General features: G+C 44.1%; 1 protein-coding gene across 9 annotated transcripts in view; it reads right to left on the minus strand.

Moving 5' to 3' along the window:
* Nucleotides 1–17,152, minus strand: part of FNIP2 (folliculin interacting protein 2) — a 46,089-nt gene that overhangs the window by 9,323 nt on the left and 19,614 nt on the right. For 3 of the 9 annotated variants that reach the window (XM_088661071.1, XM_035111553.3, XM_035111551.3), the window contains 13 exons: nucleotides 16,449–16,575; nucleotides 14,732–14,854; nucleotides 13,724–13,824; nucleotides 13,565–13,636; nucleotides 12,349–12,449; nucleotides 12,127–12,216; nucleotides 9,666–9,737; nucleotides 8,156–8,273; nucleotides 6,501–6,702; nucleotides 5,603–5,691; nucleotides 3,700–3,846; nucleotides 3,430–3,599; nucleotides 730–1,918 (listed from right to left, as the gene is read on the minus strand). In XM_088661071.1, coding sequence (XP_088517197.1) covers nucleotides 730–1,918; nucleotides 3,430–3,599; nucleotides 3,700–3,846; nucleotides 5,603–5,691; nucleotides 6,501–6,702; nucleotides 8,156–8,273; nucleotides 9,666–9,737; nucleotides 12,127–12,216; nucleotides 12,349–12,449; nucleotides 13,565–13,636; nucleotides 13,724–13,824; nucleotides 14,732–14,854; nucleotides 16,449–16,575 — 2,601 coding nt within the window. Of the gene's footprint in view, nucleotides 1–729; nucleotides 1,919–3,429; nucleotides 3,600–3,699; nucleotides 3,847–5,602; nucleotides 5,692–6,500; nucleotides 6,703–8,155; nucleotides 8,274–9,665; nucleotides 9,738–12,126; nucleotides 12,217–12,348; nucleotides 12,450–13,564; nucleotides 13,637–13,723; nucleotides 13,937–14,731; nucleotides 14,855–16,448; nucleotides 16,576–17,152 lie in introns of those variants that run through there. The other 6 variants (XM_088661069.1, XM_035111554.3, XM_035111557.3 and 3 more) reach the window with 4 other exon arrangements.

Here is a 17,152-nt window from a genome sequence, read left to right on the forward strand (position 1 = left end):
TACCAAGAGAAACCTCGGTTTGCTAATCTTAACACCCAGGAAGATCAGCAGGAATGGAGGCGATATTTCAGATATCTGGAGCCCAAATCATTTAGGGCTTTAAATACTAATGTAAGCATTTTAAAACCACTCATCTGATAATTATCTCTTAACATCTCATAAATGTGCACCTAATGAGTTATCCAAACTGACAGCTAGGCAAAACACCTATTTTACTGGTTAAAATGATAGCTACATACTTGTTAACTTTTACATTGGATCACTTGTGCTCTGTTGTAGCCAAGTTCACAAAAACCACCTGTTTGTAAAGACTGAAAGGCTGCATAATGTAGCATGTGATGTAGACACTAGCCCATGAAGGCTCATGCTAGTCTAAGACTTTGCTGTTTTCACGTATTGTTAAGAGAGAAAAACGAGCCTTTTAGTCCATTTAACTAAATTGATAACAGTCTCTATTATTGTAAAACATTAAAACTGTGATGCAAGTATTATACCTAAAAGTAATAATGGGGGGAAAACCCAATTTGCACTATACTAGGTTGTCTCGGCTTTCCCAGCATAGGCTCAATACTACTTTATAATGAAAACATATGGTTTAAGTTGGTCTACATATCAGGCTAGAGGTTCCTTCAGATTTTTCAAGCGCTATCTTAGAACAGTGCGAATAACAATGCAGCAAACGCTTGAGGAGTCACACCTTTAGAGTTGGTCACATTTAGTTATTTTTACCTTGGCAAAGCAAGTTCTACTTCGGAAAGTTCTTCTGTCCTACTGTTGACAGAGCTCAGAGATTGCCCATCTGGAATATTTGTGCTACCTTCATCGTCACTCTCTCCCAGGGCACTGTCAGAGCTCTCATTTCTAGGCATGTTCTCTTCCACTCTGAAAGGGTGTTTGCTTCCAGCATCCCCACAGGGGACATCCTCCGTAATAGCTTGGCCATATATCTGCATGTCAGTGGGACTTCCTGAATCACAGTCAAGAGAAACCCTTTCCAAGTTTTCACAGTGTGTGCTTTCAGCTTCCCCCAGTCTTCCTGGCTTTGCAGTTTTGACTTTGCTCTCAGAAGGGACAGGTGGATGGCATGACAACCGAAGCGCACTTGGTAGTCGCGTTTTACAAGCTTTCTGCCTAGCACGTGGTTTAAGACAGAAGTCAGACGTCTCCTGCTGCACTTGGGCAGTTGCATGCAGCGGACTTGACAGGAAACACAGAGATTTGCTTTTGCTCCTCGGCATCCCTACAGTTTCATCCAGATCCCTTTGGGCGGGTTCTAAATCAGATTCGGGTGGCGGGGAGCTTCCAATTTGGAAGGTAACTCTTTCCAAATGAGGGTACCTCTGGCTAGCCCCCTCGCTGCAAAACAGCTGTCCTGCTGTGTTACACTGGTTGTCGTCCTTCATTCCTGTTGTTAAATCCTCTAATTTTGCACACCCCCTGGATATACCTTCTGAACCAGCCACCGTTTCCCCCCTCTTAGCTTCCTCCACAAGTCCTTTGAAGGAGCCAGCTTTGGGCAAGCAAGAGGGCAGCTCAGAACTCTGTCCAGCATTTATTCCTTCATGCTCCCGCCTCAAGCAGGTAGGTTCAAAGCAGCTCTCTCCCACAGCAGCAGCGCTCCCGGTTCTCCGGGGCAAACTGGGAGGTATGAGAGCAGGTTCGTTTCTAACAGTGACTACTACATAATCAGAATCCTCCACTTCTCCCTTTTCTAGAGCTGTTGAGATCTTGCCGTCACTCAGGGCTTGCTCTCCTCTGCCAACTTGCCCACTCCGGGTCAGATGATTCTCTTGCAGCTCAGAGCACCGTAAGAAATACGTAAGAATGTAGAGGATGCGTTGAACCAAATCTTTACGCTTTCCAACAATTACAGTCCTCGTCATCCTGACAGGTGAGCCTATGGCACCATACAAGTCACCTGGAAAAAGCATAAGGGAGAAAAGTGGGGATTTGTACTGCCTTTTAACCCAGAAGGCCATAAGACAACAGGCCCACGTCCAATCCAATCCAGTTTTGTTTTGTGGTTTTTTGGGTGTTTTTTTTTTAAAAAAAGATCCATCTAGTTACAAAATGTGCTGTGAAAGTTGGCACTGAGGAATCAAACATGATTATAATCATTGGTCTAGCCTGAGAGACAAATTAAAACTCAAGGGCACGATCCAGTTCAAGTTAAGCTATTTTACATTTCATTGATTTCAATAGGAGGAATTAAACACACATGGTTAACTTCCCATTGAAAATCAATGGGACCCAAAAGTGCTTGCCACTGGCTAGATCATGCCCTCAAGTTTTATTTGCACTACATAATTAGTTATTTTTTGAAAAAGGGTTCTTCCCAAGTCATTAGCAGGCAGATCTTACTCGCCGTGCTAAAAATCAATTACAATCTCTGTGCCAAGAACACCTGAATTATGTGACCCCCTATAAAAGCTAAATGGCGTACAATTTACATTTTTATTTCCTATCATAGGAGAAATGCAGAAGTGTAAAATTAAATGATTTATGACAACCCATACTTTACAGGTCTGTAACAGATGAGAGTAAACCAAAACCAGTTATTCGTTATAGAAATCCTGTTAGCAATTCACAAAACATGAAGCTCTATTAAAAAAACACACACCCCATGAGAGTTAGAGACTATTAAAGTGTGAGCTGCTCAACAAAACAAAAAAATCTATCGCTTGCACCTTCACTGTATTACAAGTATCAATAGAAGTAAGTCTGTAGCTTATGCGGCAACCACTAGAGGGCATCATCACGCTTTTTAAAAAAACAGCATCTCAACCACTGGCAACAGAATCCCTTAGACCTGACCAACATCTGGCTGCAAGGACCAAGCTTTTATGCTGAATGAAGAGTTCACTAAAGTTGATAAAATATGTGCATGTTCAAAGCATGATTTTGGTAAGTAAAGGTAAAGGTAAAGGGACCCCTGACCATTAGGTCCAGTCGTGACTGACTCTGGGGTTGCGGCGCTCATCTAGTGTTATTGGCCGAGGGAGCCGGCGTACAGCTTCCAGGTCATGTGGCCAGCATGACAAAGCCACTTCTGGCAAACCAGAGCAGCGCACGGAAACGCTGTTTACCTTCCCGCTGTAGCGGTACCTATTTATCTACTCAGCTGGGACTCACCCCGTTGCGGGGATTTGAACCGCTGACCTTCTGATCGGCAAGTCTAAGGCTCTGTGGTTTAACCCACAGCACCACCCGCGTCCCTTATTTTTGGTAAGTATAACAGAGCTATTTCAAAAACGTCTCCACTGTGCAACCATACATCAAGCAACTTTCTAATTATTCTCCATTTATTCCTCAGCTTAATATGACAAACAATTTTAAAATGCATGTGCACAAGGACATTTCTGTGCAGATCAAGTCTTATCCTGAATAAAAAAGATCGCCTTGGGTTTGTTTTTAAAGTTTCACACTGACCAAGCTGTGCCCAGAGCGGATTGTAAGGGTGAGATTTTGCCAGCATGTTCACAGAGTGAGAGGCACGTTTCTCAGAAGAGGCCCTGATGGGAAGGTGGTCAATTGGCATCACTGTGGGGACCCAAGCCAGGTGATAGGTCAGCACTGCCGTCAAGAGAGCCGCTAAGAACCTGCAGAGAGAAGTGCCACAAACAAGATAAATAGGGCGATGAACCTACAGTTCCTATGAAAGGGAGCAGAGCAAGCAAGCAAGTCACAGCGATGACTTACTGGTTTTTGCTGGTCTGTTCTATCAAGATGGTTAATTCCTTCAGAAAGTGCTGGCACAACTGATTCTTTTCAGAAGCGCCGGACATCATGGTTAGCCATACAGGCTCTGCAATCCTTGGAACTGAATACAAGTTCCAGATTGTAGTTCTGTAAGGGGGGGGGACCCAAAGAGAGATCTATTAGCTAAAACAGTATACGCTGTTCAAAATGCAAAACCTCTATCCCACAACAAAGAAGATGATCTCAAGTGTACAAAGCCAAACTATTAATTCTGCTTCCCAAGTGCCGCTGCAGCAGGCCCAGAAAATATGGGGTCAGCGACTGTTGACAGATTACTGCACAGCAGTCTGAAGCATTCTCTGCTGTACTGTTTGGGGCCGATTGGAGTTGTAGTCCAAACAGCTGGAGGGTGCCAGATTGGTGAAGGCTGTTTTATGTTGTGAACAATTCACATCCTCTTTTATATAATTCCTCTCCACCCTCTCAGTCGTGGCCATGGCCTCAGTCAGGTGCCTAAATAAGATACGGTCAGGTGACCGAACCCACAGAGAACCCAGAGAGGTGTGAAATCCTGATCCAAATACTATTTTTTTTCAAACTCGATAATAGCTCCCCCTTATTTCACCACAGGCAACATTTTATATGCATCACAGCATAGGTTAATAGGTTGACATGGACATTCGTAATTAGCTATCTGTGATTGCTGGTAAAACATATCCTGGACATGATTTGAAAAGATTTATGGCCTAATTTCTAATTGTAGTGGCTACAGCTGGGGAACGTTGTTCTCTGGGAGGAAGAAAAAAGTTATAGGATAAATAATGCCAGAAGAAGTGAGGCCAGAGGAGCATGCTTGCACCTGGCTGTCCATTTTGCATGTGTGTTTTTCCTCTTAAAACTTATTTCCTCCTCATATTCTTCCTATGGTTTAAATCTCTCCCTGGTTTGGAGGCATGCTAGGTGGTGGCAGTGGCTCCAAGCAGTTTCCTAATCTTCTACCAGCACATTCCTTTTGTGGTTGTGCTGATGGAGCTCCTACATGAATTGGTCATCAGAGGTTTCTGCAGGACATTGGCTCTCACACTCTCTTTGCAGGGAGCTTCGGTGACCCCCGATACACCTTCCTGGGGGCCCACAGCACTGCAGCTGAAGTCATTCTTCCATTAATTTGCCTAAATGACAGCCTCAAATGAGTTGAAAATGTAGACCTTGCCTACACACACAGCAGAATGAAGTGGGAGCAAGGTGGCAAAGTAGACTGCTGACAGAGCATTGCATTTATGAACTTCAGTAGGTTTTTAAATACAGGGTTTAATGCGAAAGGAGCCTATAGTGACGTATTTCACTCTGCCACCTCATTCTGCTTCATGTGCACTACACTGCAGCCCTCTTTTGGAAAGTTAGGTGGCAGACTGCTGCAGGTAAAAATGGCAGTTTTTGAAACAAACTTTTACTGACATTGCACAATGGATGCAAATCCCGTATGCTGGGATGTCTCACCACTGCTGCGTTCCCCCTATTTCTCCATGGAAAAGCTGGAGAAGTGATTAAAGAGGCACCACTTTCGGCATATATTTTTGGTAGAGAAACAGAAAAACCATGTAGTCTCACTTCCTCCAATCTTTTTGTTTGTTTGCTTAAGGTGAATCTGTGCCTTTGTACCTGCACACTGTTATTTACTGTAAGAGTATATTATATGGCTGCATACCTACACCCTGCAAATTCTGCATCTTTTAAGAAACTCAGTCCTCCCATGTATGGAAGGCATGTGTACCTGGGAAATGGAGGAGGACTAGTGCAACAGGGACAAAGCTGCAATGAACTGGGCTCTGAATGGTGACCTGGATGCCCTTTATGGAGAAGTACAAATCTACTGCTTGCCTTCCATGGACCACTAACTTACCTGAATTCACCCAGAGCATCCATGACACGGCTGATGTACACTTGCACTCTTTGGCTTGTTTCTGCTATTTTTCTGCAGGTGATCATGGCCTTGGAGAGAAAGCAATCAAAATAGGTTTTTTAAAAAAGAAAAGCAAAAGTTGTTGTTGTTGTTGTTGTTGTTGTTATTATTATTATTATTATTATTATTATTATTATTATTATTATTATTATTATTATTTCAAAGGTTTACTGAAAAACTTTGAAAAGTTAAGCACCGGAATCTAATGAATAGAGGAACAGCTCTAGTTCAGAGGTGAAGCATATGCATTGCACGCAAAAGGTCCCAGTTTCAATCCTGGTGTCGGGCTGGGAACCACAATTCCCATCATCCCTGACCACTGGATATGCTGGTTGGTGATGATGATGGGGTTTGTAGTCCAACCGCATCTGGGGACTCAAGTGAGAGAAGGCTTCTTGAGACTGCTAAGAGAGATCAAGGAGGTATATGCCTGAAGATCTATGCAGGAAGCATCTATCACATTTCATGGAAACCAGATAAAAAGTATTTAAATAAATTGGTTGCTGGGCGCAGGGGAAAGAGACAGGAATCAGTGCTGTAGTAGATCATTTGCTCATTCTTCCCAAAGAAAGTTTCTGTCTGTCTTGCTACAAGAGGCTCATCTGCCAAGACCATGTCAGGTTAGACAGGCCTACCTCCACAACGATACGTAACTTTCAGAGCTTGTGTGGTGCCATGGAAAAGAACTTGAGATTTCAAGCAGAAGCTGTACATTGTCAGCTCAGCCATCCAACTCCCTGGAGATCTGCCCCTGACATGGCATCACTCAGCCCAGCCTGCTTCCCAGATGGTTAATAATAATAATAATAATAATGAATGGATGTGTTCCATGCTCTACCATTTCAATGGCGCTCTTCAGCTTGCACATGTGTGATTCAAATAAGGGGAAGTGAGAGAAGAAGAAATCCTGGAATTCCCTCTGGGCCTCTTCTTTTTCCGGGAGGGTGAAAATGACACTGATGGCAATTTTCTTCCTTCGAACCATTGCAGGATTGAGGCCACAGCTTTCATCTGCCATGCTGAAAGTTTCTTCAGTTGACCTGAAAAAGAAAATGCAGTGGGGAAATTACAGCATAGCTATGTGCTCATTTAGAAAAATCAACCATGTTCAAGAGGTTTTTGTTTGATGCCCTATGGCACTGATATTAGCAACAGGTTTAAAAACAAGGACTGTGTGTATGCATAGTGTGCTGGTTTTAACTTTTAAAATCCTTATCCATTTTGAGACCATGTTAACTGAAGCCTACACCAAGAACGGGGAACCTGTGAGCCACCAGATGTTGGTCTACAACTCGCATCACCCCCAGCTATTGGCCATGCTGGCTAGGCCTGATGGGAGTTGGAGTCCAACAACACCTAGAGGGCAACAGGTTCTCCAGTCCTGGCCTACACCCTTATCGTCCTGCCTGAATACCAAGACTAGCTGCAGAGGTCCTGCTTAAAAGTGAGCAGGCTGGTATCAGGTATCAGTGGTAGTTCCACATTTTTTGAATTCCCTCCCCCACCCCCAAATCTGTCTTATCCCTAACTTCAGAGACTGAGGCAGGCTCAAGCCTTTCAGTTTTGCCAGGCTTGTGTGATTTTGTCACTGGCTTTTATGTTCCTGCCATTTTCCCATTTTTTAGGGGGGGGGGAAAACATCGAAAGCTGGCTCATACAAAATTTAAATACATATACAGTAGTACCTCAGGTTACGAACACGATCCGTTCCGGATCGCGGTTCGTAACCCGAAAAGGTCGCAAACCGAGCGCAATTTCTGCGCATGCGCAAAGTGTGTTTTTACTATTTTCGTGCTTTGCGCATGCGCAACGCGCACCGCTTCTGCGCATGCGCGGGACGCGCACACGCCGAAAACACTTCCGGGTTTGCGGAGTTCGTAACCCGAACTGTTCGCAACCCGAGCGGGTCGTAAACCGAGGTACGACTGTACTGAAGTATTGTATGCAATTTCCCCTCCCCAAATGTATTAGTTGAGGTGCCACCACGGTCAGCAGGGGGATGACTTCCCACTGGAAACAGGGTGTGCCAAACTATAGCAACTGCACTGCGAAACTCCCTCTCCAGCAAAGTCCACCAGGTCGTTAACATTTTTTATTATACATGTACTTGATTTAAGCAAGCTTTTAAAGGCCCATTTTTTTGTTGTTGGTGGCATCCAATTGCTGTTGTTTTTAACTCTGCAGGCTTTAGAACCAGTTTTACAGATGATTTATAATTGTCTCCAAGGCACTTAAGACCGGGGGGTGGGTGGGATAAAGTCTATAAATTTTAAAACCAATTTGCACAACTGGACTTCTCTCCAGTTTTTCCTCTTCTCCCTCCAGTCCCTCAAATCTCCTCCAGAATGCCCTCCAGCCCTCCAAAGAAGATTTTGGGAGCACGTAGAGAGAAGGAGATGCCCGATTCTGTAAGCAGATGCCCACCTATGCTATGCTACCTCTTTCCACAGAGTCTACAAAATCCTATTCCAGGAATATGCCCTAGAAACCTACCACCTAGGAATAATGCCATTTTCCAAACTTGTTCTTTGACTTCGTATCCAGCGGCGGTGGTAGCTGCTAGAAGAGCTTGACAACAGCAAAGGAGTCATCAAGAGGCTGCTTAAGGAAGCTGGCAAGAAAGCAGAAAGAAGCATCACCCAAGAGGGTCCTTCAATAGTGATTTCCCCTGTCACCATGTCCCCCCCCCCAGGTCTTTTAAAGACATCTTCTCTTGGGGTGGGGTAGGAAAAGGGAGACCCACAGCTTCATCTTAAGTGCACTTGAAATGCAGAACCCCCACCACAGAGTGATAACGACTCCTCCGCAGTAGGGACACGTGTTTTAGGAAACAAAAGTTGGTCTTACTTAAAGATGTGGCAATGCAAGAGAACAGGCAACTCCCCTACCCTTCCCATAGGCAAAACTTAAAAGTCTTTGTAGCAATTACATTCCCAAATTCAGAAGCAAATAGATTAATATGGTTTTTTCCGCTCCAGGGGTCTTCTCCGACACTGCCTTTCTGCTACTGCAGCAGACATCTGCTAGGCAATGAAACTATTCCCTCCTCTCCTCTCCCCAGAGATATGGAGGACCCTCTGGAGCAGATTTTGAGGACACGCGGGGAGAGGAAAGGAAGGGAAAGTCACGCTGTGCAAGTGGAACTCTGCACACACAGTGTTGCATGCAACCCGGTTTCTAGACTGTATAGCAGCCCTACTTGAGTACAGTAGGCTCCCTCCTGCTCAGCCCCAATGCACTTTGGGGTGGGGATGCTGCAGGAATGGCAATGAAGACACGCAGGAGGGGCCAATGGGACCACCCCCAGGCACCCCTTTTGCAAGGTGGCAGTCCTGGGGGACAGGGAGAGATAACGAAATACAGTCATATCTCATGATACGTCCGCTTCATGTTGCGTCTTTTCAGGTTACGGACACGCCCAACCTGGAAGTCCCAGAACGGGTTACTTCCGGGTTCAGAGCGTCCGTAACCTGCACACATGCGCAGAAGCGTTAAATCGTGTTTTGCACATGCGCAGAAGTGCCACATTGCATCACGCGCGTGTGCAGATGTGGCGCTTCATGTTGCAAACGGGCCGCCGGAACGGATCCCGTTCACAACATGAGGTACCACTGTAAGTCTAAATCTAAAACAGAGTGCCAGACACCGCAGAACAAACTGGAATGTTAAAGAAGCTTACAATCTACAGGAAAACCATAAAGATACTACACAGGGGAAAAGTCAAATTGGCAATAAGTACCAAGAATTAGTTTGGGGAGGCAGGTAATAACAATAACATTAATAAGAATAATTCAGAAGTAATGGCCTTAAAGAGACCAGAAAATGGATTTTACAAATAATCCTAGAATAAGAAACTAATGAGCATACATTTCCATTTTTAACACAGTATCAGGGTTCATAAGAGTGCTGTATCAAGTGTGATGAAATCTGGAACTGGTGGTTCACATGTCACTAAAAATTTCTTTGCCACGTTTGGTTGGTACAGCAGAGAGGAGTGATATACCTGATCGAGCGATGCCACTGTCTCTGTCTTCATTCTGCCCCCTGCTAGGCATGTCAACAGGTGTGCTGTGCGCTGAAAGGGGGGGGGGACATAGGAGATTTAACAGGCATCCTATTTCTCACCTGCTTTTAAAACACGGCCACACAAGCAGCAGTTTAAAATCAACAGTGATATTTCTCAAAGCTCCAGAGCAAATGCCTCAAGAGCGACAAGGAGGGGGAACCAGAGGCAAGGAGGACACAATCGCAGGCTTAAAATTAGTCAAGTCTGCTTTAACAAACATACTATTGATCCTGCAAGTTTATCAACGTATGCCTTTTGTCTGAAATCCTAGTCCGACTTCAACTAGTTTGTTAGTGTTATCAGGTTGGAACGCTGATTGGAAGGAAAATAGCCATTAGCACTGTTGCGCAAACAGTTGCCTAATAGCTGACATGGTGTTATAATTATAGTTCCCATTGAGGTTTTCATGCTTCTGAAGACACTGAGAAACGAAGGGAAATATTTTCAGTTTGAAAACAACAAAATCTCCCTTCAGGCATTCTCCTCACTGCAATTACCAGAAGGGGAGAGAATGGTGGACACCTCCCTGCTCCTGCTGCCAGCTATCGCTGCTGCCACAACCTTCCTTCATAGCAGGCTGAACTTCTTTTCCTTATGTATGCTCTCCATGCAGTTTAGAACATGGACCTCCCAGCATACATGACCACAGCTGGCTCAAGGCTGCAGAAATTTACCCACTCTCTCTTCTCATGGGGTAGGGGATAGGGAATGGAGCCCATGGCATAGTATGGCTGGGGGAAGAAAGCCTGAGTAAGACTAAAGCCTTAAGTTGCCTAGATAGCACCTATTAAGCCAAGGGTGGTTTGAACAAGTAAGCAATTCCTTATTCTCAAGACAAAAGATCTTTGTAGACTAGAGCTGCTTTGTATCCTAATTTCAAGGGCAATGTCTTGGAAAAACAGATCCCACTTCTGGTATATATAAAAGGGAGAGATGATGTATCACAGTCCTGATAAACTCAACACACACATGGACGTGTGTGTGTACATGTGTGTGTATAATACTGTCAATTAATTTGATCTGGTAACTCTGAAAAGAGAATATAAGTGAAAATAGGTGAGTATGTTAAATGAGTACCTTATGTAATGTTGACTACTATATTGCTCTGTTGTAACACCCACCCCCCCACCCCCCACACACAGAAATACAAAATTTAAATAAATTTATTGTGGCATTAGTTTAAGTTTTCTGTGTAACATGCTAGCAGGAAGTAACACAAACTATCCACAAGTTAAAGGCAACTTCTGTGGTTAGAAGTGAACTTCTGGATCCAACCCATTGTTACTCTTACATGCTTTAAAATGACAATACACACAAATGACAATATCTGTTTTCAGATGTCTCCCAATGCTAGATTGAACAGCATTTGTAGCTCCATAAATTCCCAACATTAAGCAAAGAAGATCGATTGATTAGAGGGCATGCAAAATTTGTGATCCATGTTTAGATTAACTAAGATTCCCTCTTCCAATAGGTCAGCACTTCCACTATAAAATTAACTGTGTTTATTCGGTGACATTTAGGTTACTTTAGCATGTGGGGGCAGGGGAAGATCGAGAAAAAAAGAGAGAAACCACTCCAACATCATTACATGTGAGAAAATTAACAGAACACACCAGCAAATGATCAACTTGGAAAAAACAACTCCTCTCAAAACTGGAAGGGCTCTGTCATCTGGAAATAAATACGGCGCTATGAAGTGCTACCAAAAGGGAAAAACATTACTGAGGATGCTACATGGACAGTGTGAGGAACTTGCAGCCCTCCAAATGTTGGTCAAAAGCCATGGCTCAGTGGTAGAGCCATCTGCTTTGCATGCAAAAGGTATCAGGTGCAATCCTCAACATCTCCAGGTAAGGCTTCTGCTCAAAGCCCTGGAGAGCTGCTGCCAGTTAGTGTTGACAATATTGACCTAGAAGGAGCAATGGTCTCCTGTGTTCCGACTGCACTGCTCAGCCAGTGGCGCAAAGCCGCATCCACCCAGCAGCAGTGTCACTGTTACTTACTAGGGTTGGCAAAGGACGGTGTGCTGTGGATACCCCAGCGAAACCAATTCGGCACTCCCACCCTCACCACTGTGTGTCCCCCTCCCAATAGCTGGGAGGCTATTGCCGTGGCTCTGCCCCCACCAAGTTGGATGGCCCTGATCCCTGACCACTGGCCACACTGGGTGAGGCTGATGGGAGTTGGACTCCCACAACATCGGAAGGGCCACAGGTTCCCCACCCCTGCTTTAGATGACCTCTTGCTGGATATTTTAGAGCTGCCACCATCACCACCTCAACCCAGTCCATTTGTGGAGAGGAGTTATTGATCCCATGCCAAGAGATTTCCACCAGGAGCTAGCTAGATGGGCATGTACGGGCGCACCACCCTGTGCTCGACGCTGCACACAAACCTGCAAAGAAGGAAGCACTCCGGGTGAGCCAGAGAGGCCCCCCTTCAGCCACACCATGCAGCAGTTTGTTGCTACACAGCTGCAACACACCTAGAAGGCAGCAACACGAGAAACATACAAAACAAGAAAATCAGATTACATGGAAATGTAACAGACCACGAACCAAAACTTGTGGTCTACACAAACGTGCACACAAATAATTAAACTGGTGAATGTACTTACCTAGGTTACTTCCACTGTGGCAGGGGCCCAAACTATTTGGATTAGAGTTCGGTCTTGCTAAATTGGGTTCTTGATTCATGTATTCAAAGCTACCTTGCAAGCTGTAAATGAAACATCCATCCAAGAAAGATGGGTTAAGTTGCCATTGAGCACTTCTTCCCCAACTGTCCTCTCTGTACCCCTGCAATTGGCTATCCATGATCATAAAGAGATTTCTAAACTTATGTAAGATAGCATCGATTTCACCCACACACAGCAGGTAGCAATGCAATCGGAAAAGGTCAAGATCTATAGGCTGCATCCCAAGTAAGGTAAAGGGACCCCTGACCATTAGGTCCAGTCATGACTGACTCTGGGGTTGCGCGCTCATCTCGCATTATTGGCCGAGGGAGCCGGCGTACAGCTCCCTCATGTGGCCAGCATGACTAAGCTGCTTCTGGCAAACCAGAGAAGCACACAGAAACGCCTTTTACCTTCCCACTGTAGTGGTACCTATTTATCTACTTGCACTTTGACGTGCTTTCAAACTGCTAGGTTGGCAGGAGCTGGGACCGAACAACAGGAGCTCACCCCGTCGCGGAGATTCGAACCGCTGTCCTTTTGATCAGCAAGCCCTAGGTTCTGTGGTTTAATCCACAGCGCCACCCGCGTCCCTTGCATCCCAAGTAGCACTAAGTAATTCCCTCTAACAACCTAAGGATTTTAGTTTGCACAACATAACTTTCCCCTGCTCTCCTCTGTCCCCACTCACCCTCTAAATCTGTTCTGGGGGTCCCCCCAACCCTGCAGAGCAGATTTGTGGGAGTAAGAAGTGAGGAAAGGAAAGTCCACTCCCCAAGTGTAAATCTTTGGCTCTTGTTGGCTACAACTCTAAGTAACACCACCACAACTTGAAGTGATGACCATGTGCACAGGAGTGTCTTTTTCCTCTACACAAAATGGTGAATCCCTCCACTTTCAAGACTTAGCTATCTTTACACAACCACTTAAAGCTGCTTATTGTGAATTCTGAAGCCAAGCCCCCTAAATTTACTGTTGAGTCTCATAGGACTTGACATCTGTGCCTCAACTACACATTTATGGTGTTGCACTGCTAGTTTATGATTACCAAGGCAGGATTTTTCAAAAAATAAAATACGGAGTTGAGTGAGAACTGCCTCCCCCTTGAAAATCTGAATCTGAAAACAGTAAAAATGAGGAAGGAAGATGCTCTCACCTATTTGCACTTCCACAGAAGCTGCCTACTCTGGCAGAGAAAACTTTACTCATCATAAGCTGCGGAGGAGAACTGAAAGGATAAACAATAAAACTAATAATTCCGCTGTTCCAGTAACAACTCCATGACAACAAGAAGGAACTGGAGGCATTAGCTCACCGTATATAGTGGATTTTCAGCGTAGAGCCTTTGTAATTCATTGCTACTGAACCAAACATCATCTCTCCCAACATGTTGACATCAGAAGCTGGCCTGGTGTACTAGAAGTAAGGAAGGAAAAACAGTTGCTTTCGCAAACTTTGTCATATGCTGCTTCAAACCAAGCAGCTTTTGGGTTGTACCATTGTAGTACATTGAGTCCCAATGAAGTATTAACACAAGCAAGTGAAAACACAACAGGCGTAGCATTACAGAATTATCAAAGTTCTACCGATTCTGCACAGCCACTACTAAAAGCAGGCAGAGTGAAAATGGGGGACATCATATTACAATTTGATTTTGAATACATTTTTAGCTCCCCCAATTTAACACACACACCCCAAGGATATGTACGAGATCAAGGAGCAAAAGAAGGTCTCTTGAAACAAAAAGATATACTTAATTTCATTTATTTACTTTTACTCTCCCCCACCCCAATTGTTTTTCTTTTGCATGTCTACTTCATCATTCACATAAAATCCATACCATTCTTAGTTTAAAGAAGCTGGTGCACAACAAACATGGGGAGATGCAGAATTAAAATGTACTAAGCAGAAAGCAGCTCTAGTGAGAAATTAGCCATTTTCAGCGCAGTGCAACTTGTAGAGCTATTCTTTTTAACTGCTTTTTTTTAAAAAAATGCAAATGTATTAAAGGGGAAAAAAGAGGAAAATAAAGAAAGGAATAAGCATCAATACACCTGCCTTAATTTATACATACAAATTGATACATGCCATCCAAATGCCTTTTTAAGTATCCAAAATTGGTGCTTACATAATGTACTTTCAAATGTAGCAAGGGCATTAAGGCCCTCAAATCATTACATAATTAGATGGTGAGGATTTATCCCTCCAGGCCAAATGGAAAGCTATTCCTTACTACATATGTGGCAAAACGTAAGACAAATCTGGTTTTCGATTCGGTTGACTTTGGGGTATGTAGAGATGCCAGTTCTCATGTTCAGGTTACCTCATACTTAGGAATGTCTTCCTTGACATTCTGCCTACTGTCCACTGAAGAACTACAGGGAGAAGCTGCACTGGCTCCACCCGTTGTTTGGTAGCCCTTGCCCCACGTCTTCCCAGAAGCATCCTATAAGAGGAAATATATAAATCCATGGTAATGCAGAATCCCCACAATTTCTAAGCAACCCTGGGGCATTTCAGTGCAGAAAAGGAAAGTACTGTCTCCATGGATCCACTTGCACTTTTAATCCTGGTCATGGCTGTTTTCCTGATCTGCTAATTGGGTGCTTTCCAGATGTTGTTGCACTTCCAAATGACATCATCCTCAGCCAGATGTTTGTTGAGGCTGATGGGAGTTGTAGTCCCAACACTGTAGCTCTGGGAGGAGAATAAGGGTCTCCTAGCAACTCCCAGCACCCTTCTCGAACTTCCCAAACGTCCTTCTTGTGAGGGACAGCCATGGCTGTTTGGTAGAATACTCTTTTGAATATATAGTGCAGATGGGGGCCTAATTTATTCTTTTAGTTTAAACTCATTGATTAGCAGGGCTGTGAGGGGGTGGGAGTGGGGAGGTGAGCTCATTGCCACATGCTCCTTGAGGTAAGAGCGAGCCCAACAAGCCATCGGTTTTAGAAGGTCAATAAAAACCCGAACTCATTAAAAGCAGGAGCATAACAGGGTTTTCTCTTCCCCAGCCTCACACCTACTCCTTATCTGCCCCCATAAAGCACACAGGCCTTTTGCACATTCAAACCACCTATTTACATTCCTTTTGTAAGAGATTTTGCTTTGTACTACATTTAGTTAAGGGCGGTTAATCTAATCCCCCAATGTGACTGTCATTAGGGAAAGAGCAAAATTGTTGGTTGTCATGTGTTTGACACAAGCTACTGACAGGGGGGGGGGGGTAGGGAGAGAAAGCCTTCGTATACTGTTTGCCTGTGGGCCACCCACAGGAAAAGCCTGGAACAGAATTCATTAGCTGTACTTCATGGTTAAGCTCTGCTTTTTACATGCAAGTAACCAGCCTAGGCTTCCAGGTAAACAAGCCCAATGGGAAGTTGGCTCAACCTGTACATTTGGTTGTTGCTGCTCTGAAGACTTTTTTAAGGAGTTCAGGAGAAAAAAGCCCAGCGAAGTGAGGAGTGAAATGGAAACCACGGCTGGAATGGACAGAAGTAATTTACATCAATCAGCCAAAGCTGAGCCTGGTGTGTAAACTGTATTCAAAATGAGCTTGTATTCTAAGACGGCATCAAAGTCAGTGCCAGCTGCATTGCACACCATATGATTAAAGCTCATGGCTTCCCCCACAGAGAATCCTGGGAACTGTAGTTTGTTAAACATGTTGGAAACTGCAGCTCAGTGGGAGGATAAACTACAGTTCCCATGATTCTTTGGGGGCGGCGAAGCCGTATGTGTTAAATACATGGTGTGTATGCAGCCAGAGTTTGCATATAGACCTGTGACGACAGCCAAGTCTACACCTAGAGGCAAAAGAGTGGGGTATCAGGAAGAGGGAAATATCTCAGGTAGGCAAGAGGCTAGTTATCCACTGAGACGTAAACAAAGAGAAAAGAATGGTGATGCTTGTATTCTTAAGCCTTAAATAAAGGCGGGATATAAATAAATATAATAATGATTGTGATTTTAAAAAATTGTGGTCATTTTCTTATTTTATTTTTATGCCTGGATAAAAGGAAGAAACAACAAACCCATACCTGAACTGCTGTCTCATCAATCTTGTGGACTGCTGTGGAGTCAAACAAGACCTGTCTGCCCCGCCTCTCACAGTCTTGATAGACTATCAAGCGGATTTCATTTAGGTCAAACCCTGAAGAGGACGAGCTGTGAATTGTAAATACAAGAAGGAATGAAGATAAACAGCCAATTACGGTATTCAAGAGACTTTTTCCATGGTGTGGTCTTGGGAATGTGAAAGCCACAAATGTTCCTCATACATTCACACTGAAAAGGTAGCAGAACAGTTGGATATTACCGTACACCCATTTTTTCAAAAGTTAAGTCAAAGCCCCAGTGGGGTCAAACGCCACTATAAAACAACCACCCCGCTTTCAAAAGGTGCTCATAAATAAATCATAAGGTTGGCTAAAGTAACTAAAGCAAGTAAAAAAGAAAAGAAAAAGTTTGCCTTCTGTACATGTGAGACTCTGTTACATTTCCATTTAGTCTGATGAAGAGTTAGTGTAAGTATAGGCGGAAAATTCTGAAGAGTCGCTTTCCAACTTATAGGAATACCACATACATCTCCACATACGTATATTCCAGCGTATAAGACGACTGGGCGTATAAGACGACCCCCAACTTTTCCAGTTAAAATATAGAGTTTGGGATATACTCACCGTATAAGAAATACGACGCGGTGTATAAGACGACCCCCGACTTTTGAGAAGATTTCCCTGGG

The sequence above is a fragment of the Zootoca vivipara genome, chromosome Z1 (genome assembly GCF_965207765.1).
Source record: "Zootoca vivipara chromosome Z1, rZooViv2.hap1.1, whole genome shotgun sequence".
NCBI classification, from domain to species: Eukaryota; Metazoa; Chordata; class Lepidosauria; order Squamata; family Lacertidae; genus Zootoca; species Zootoca vivipara.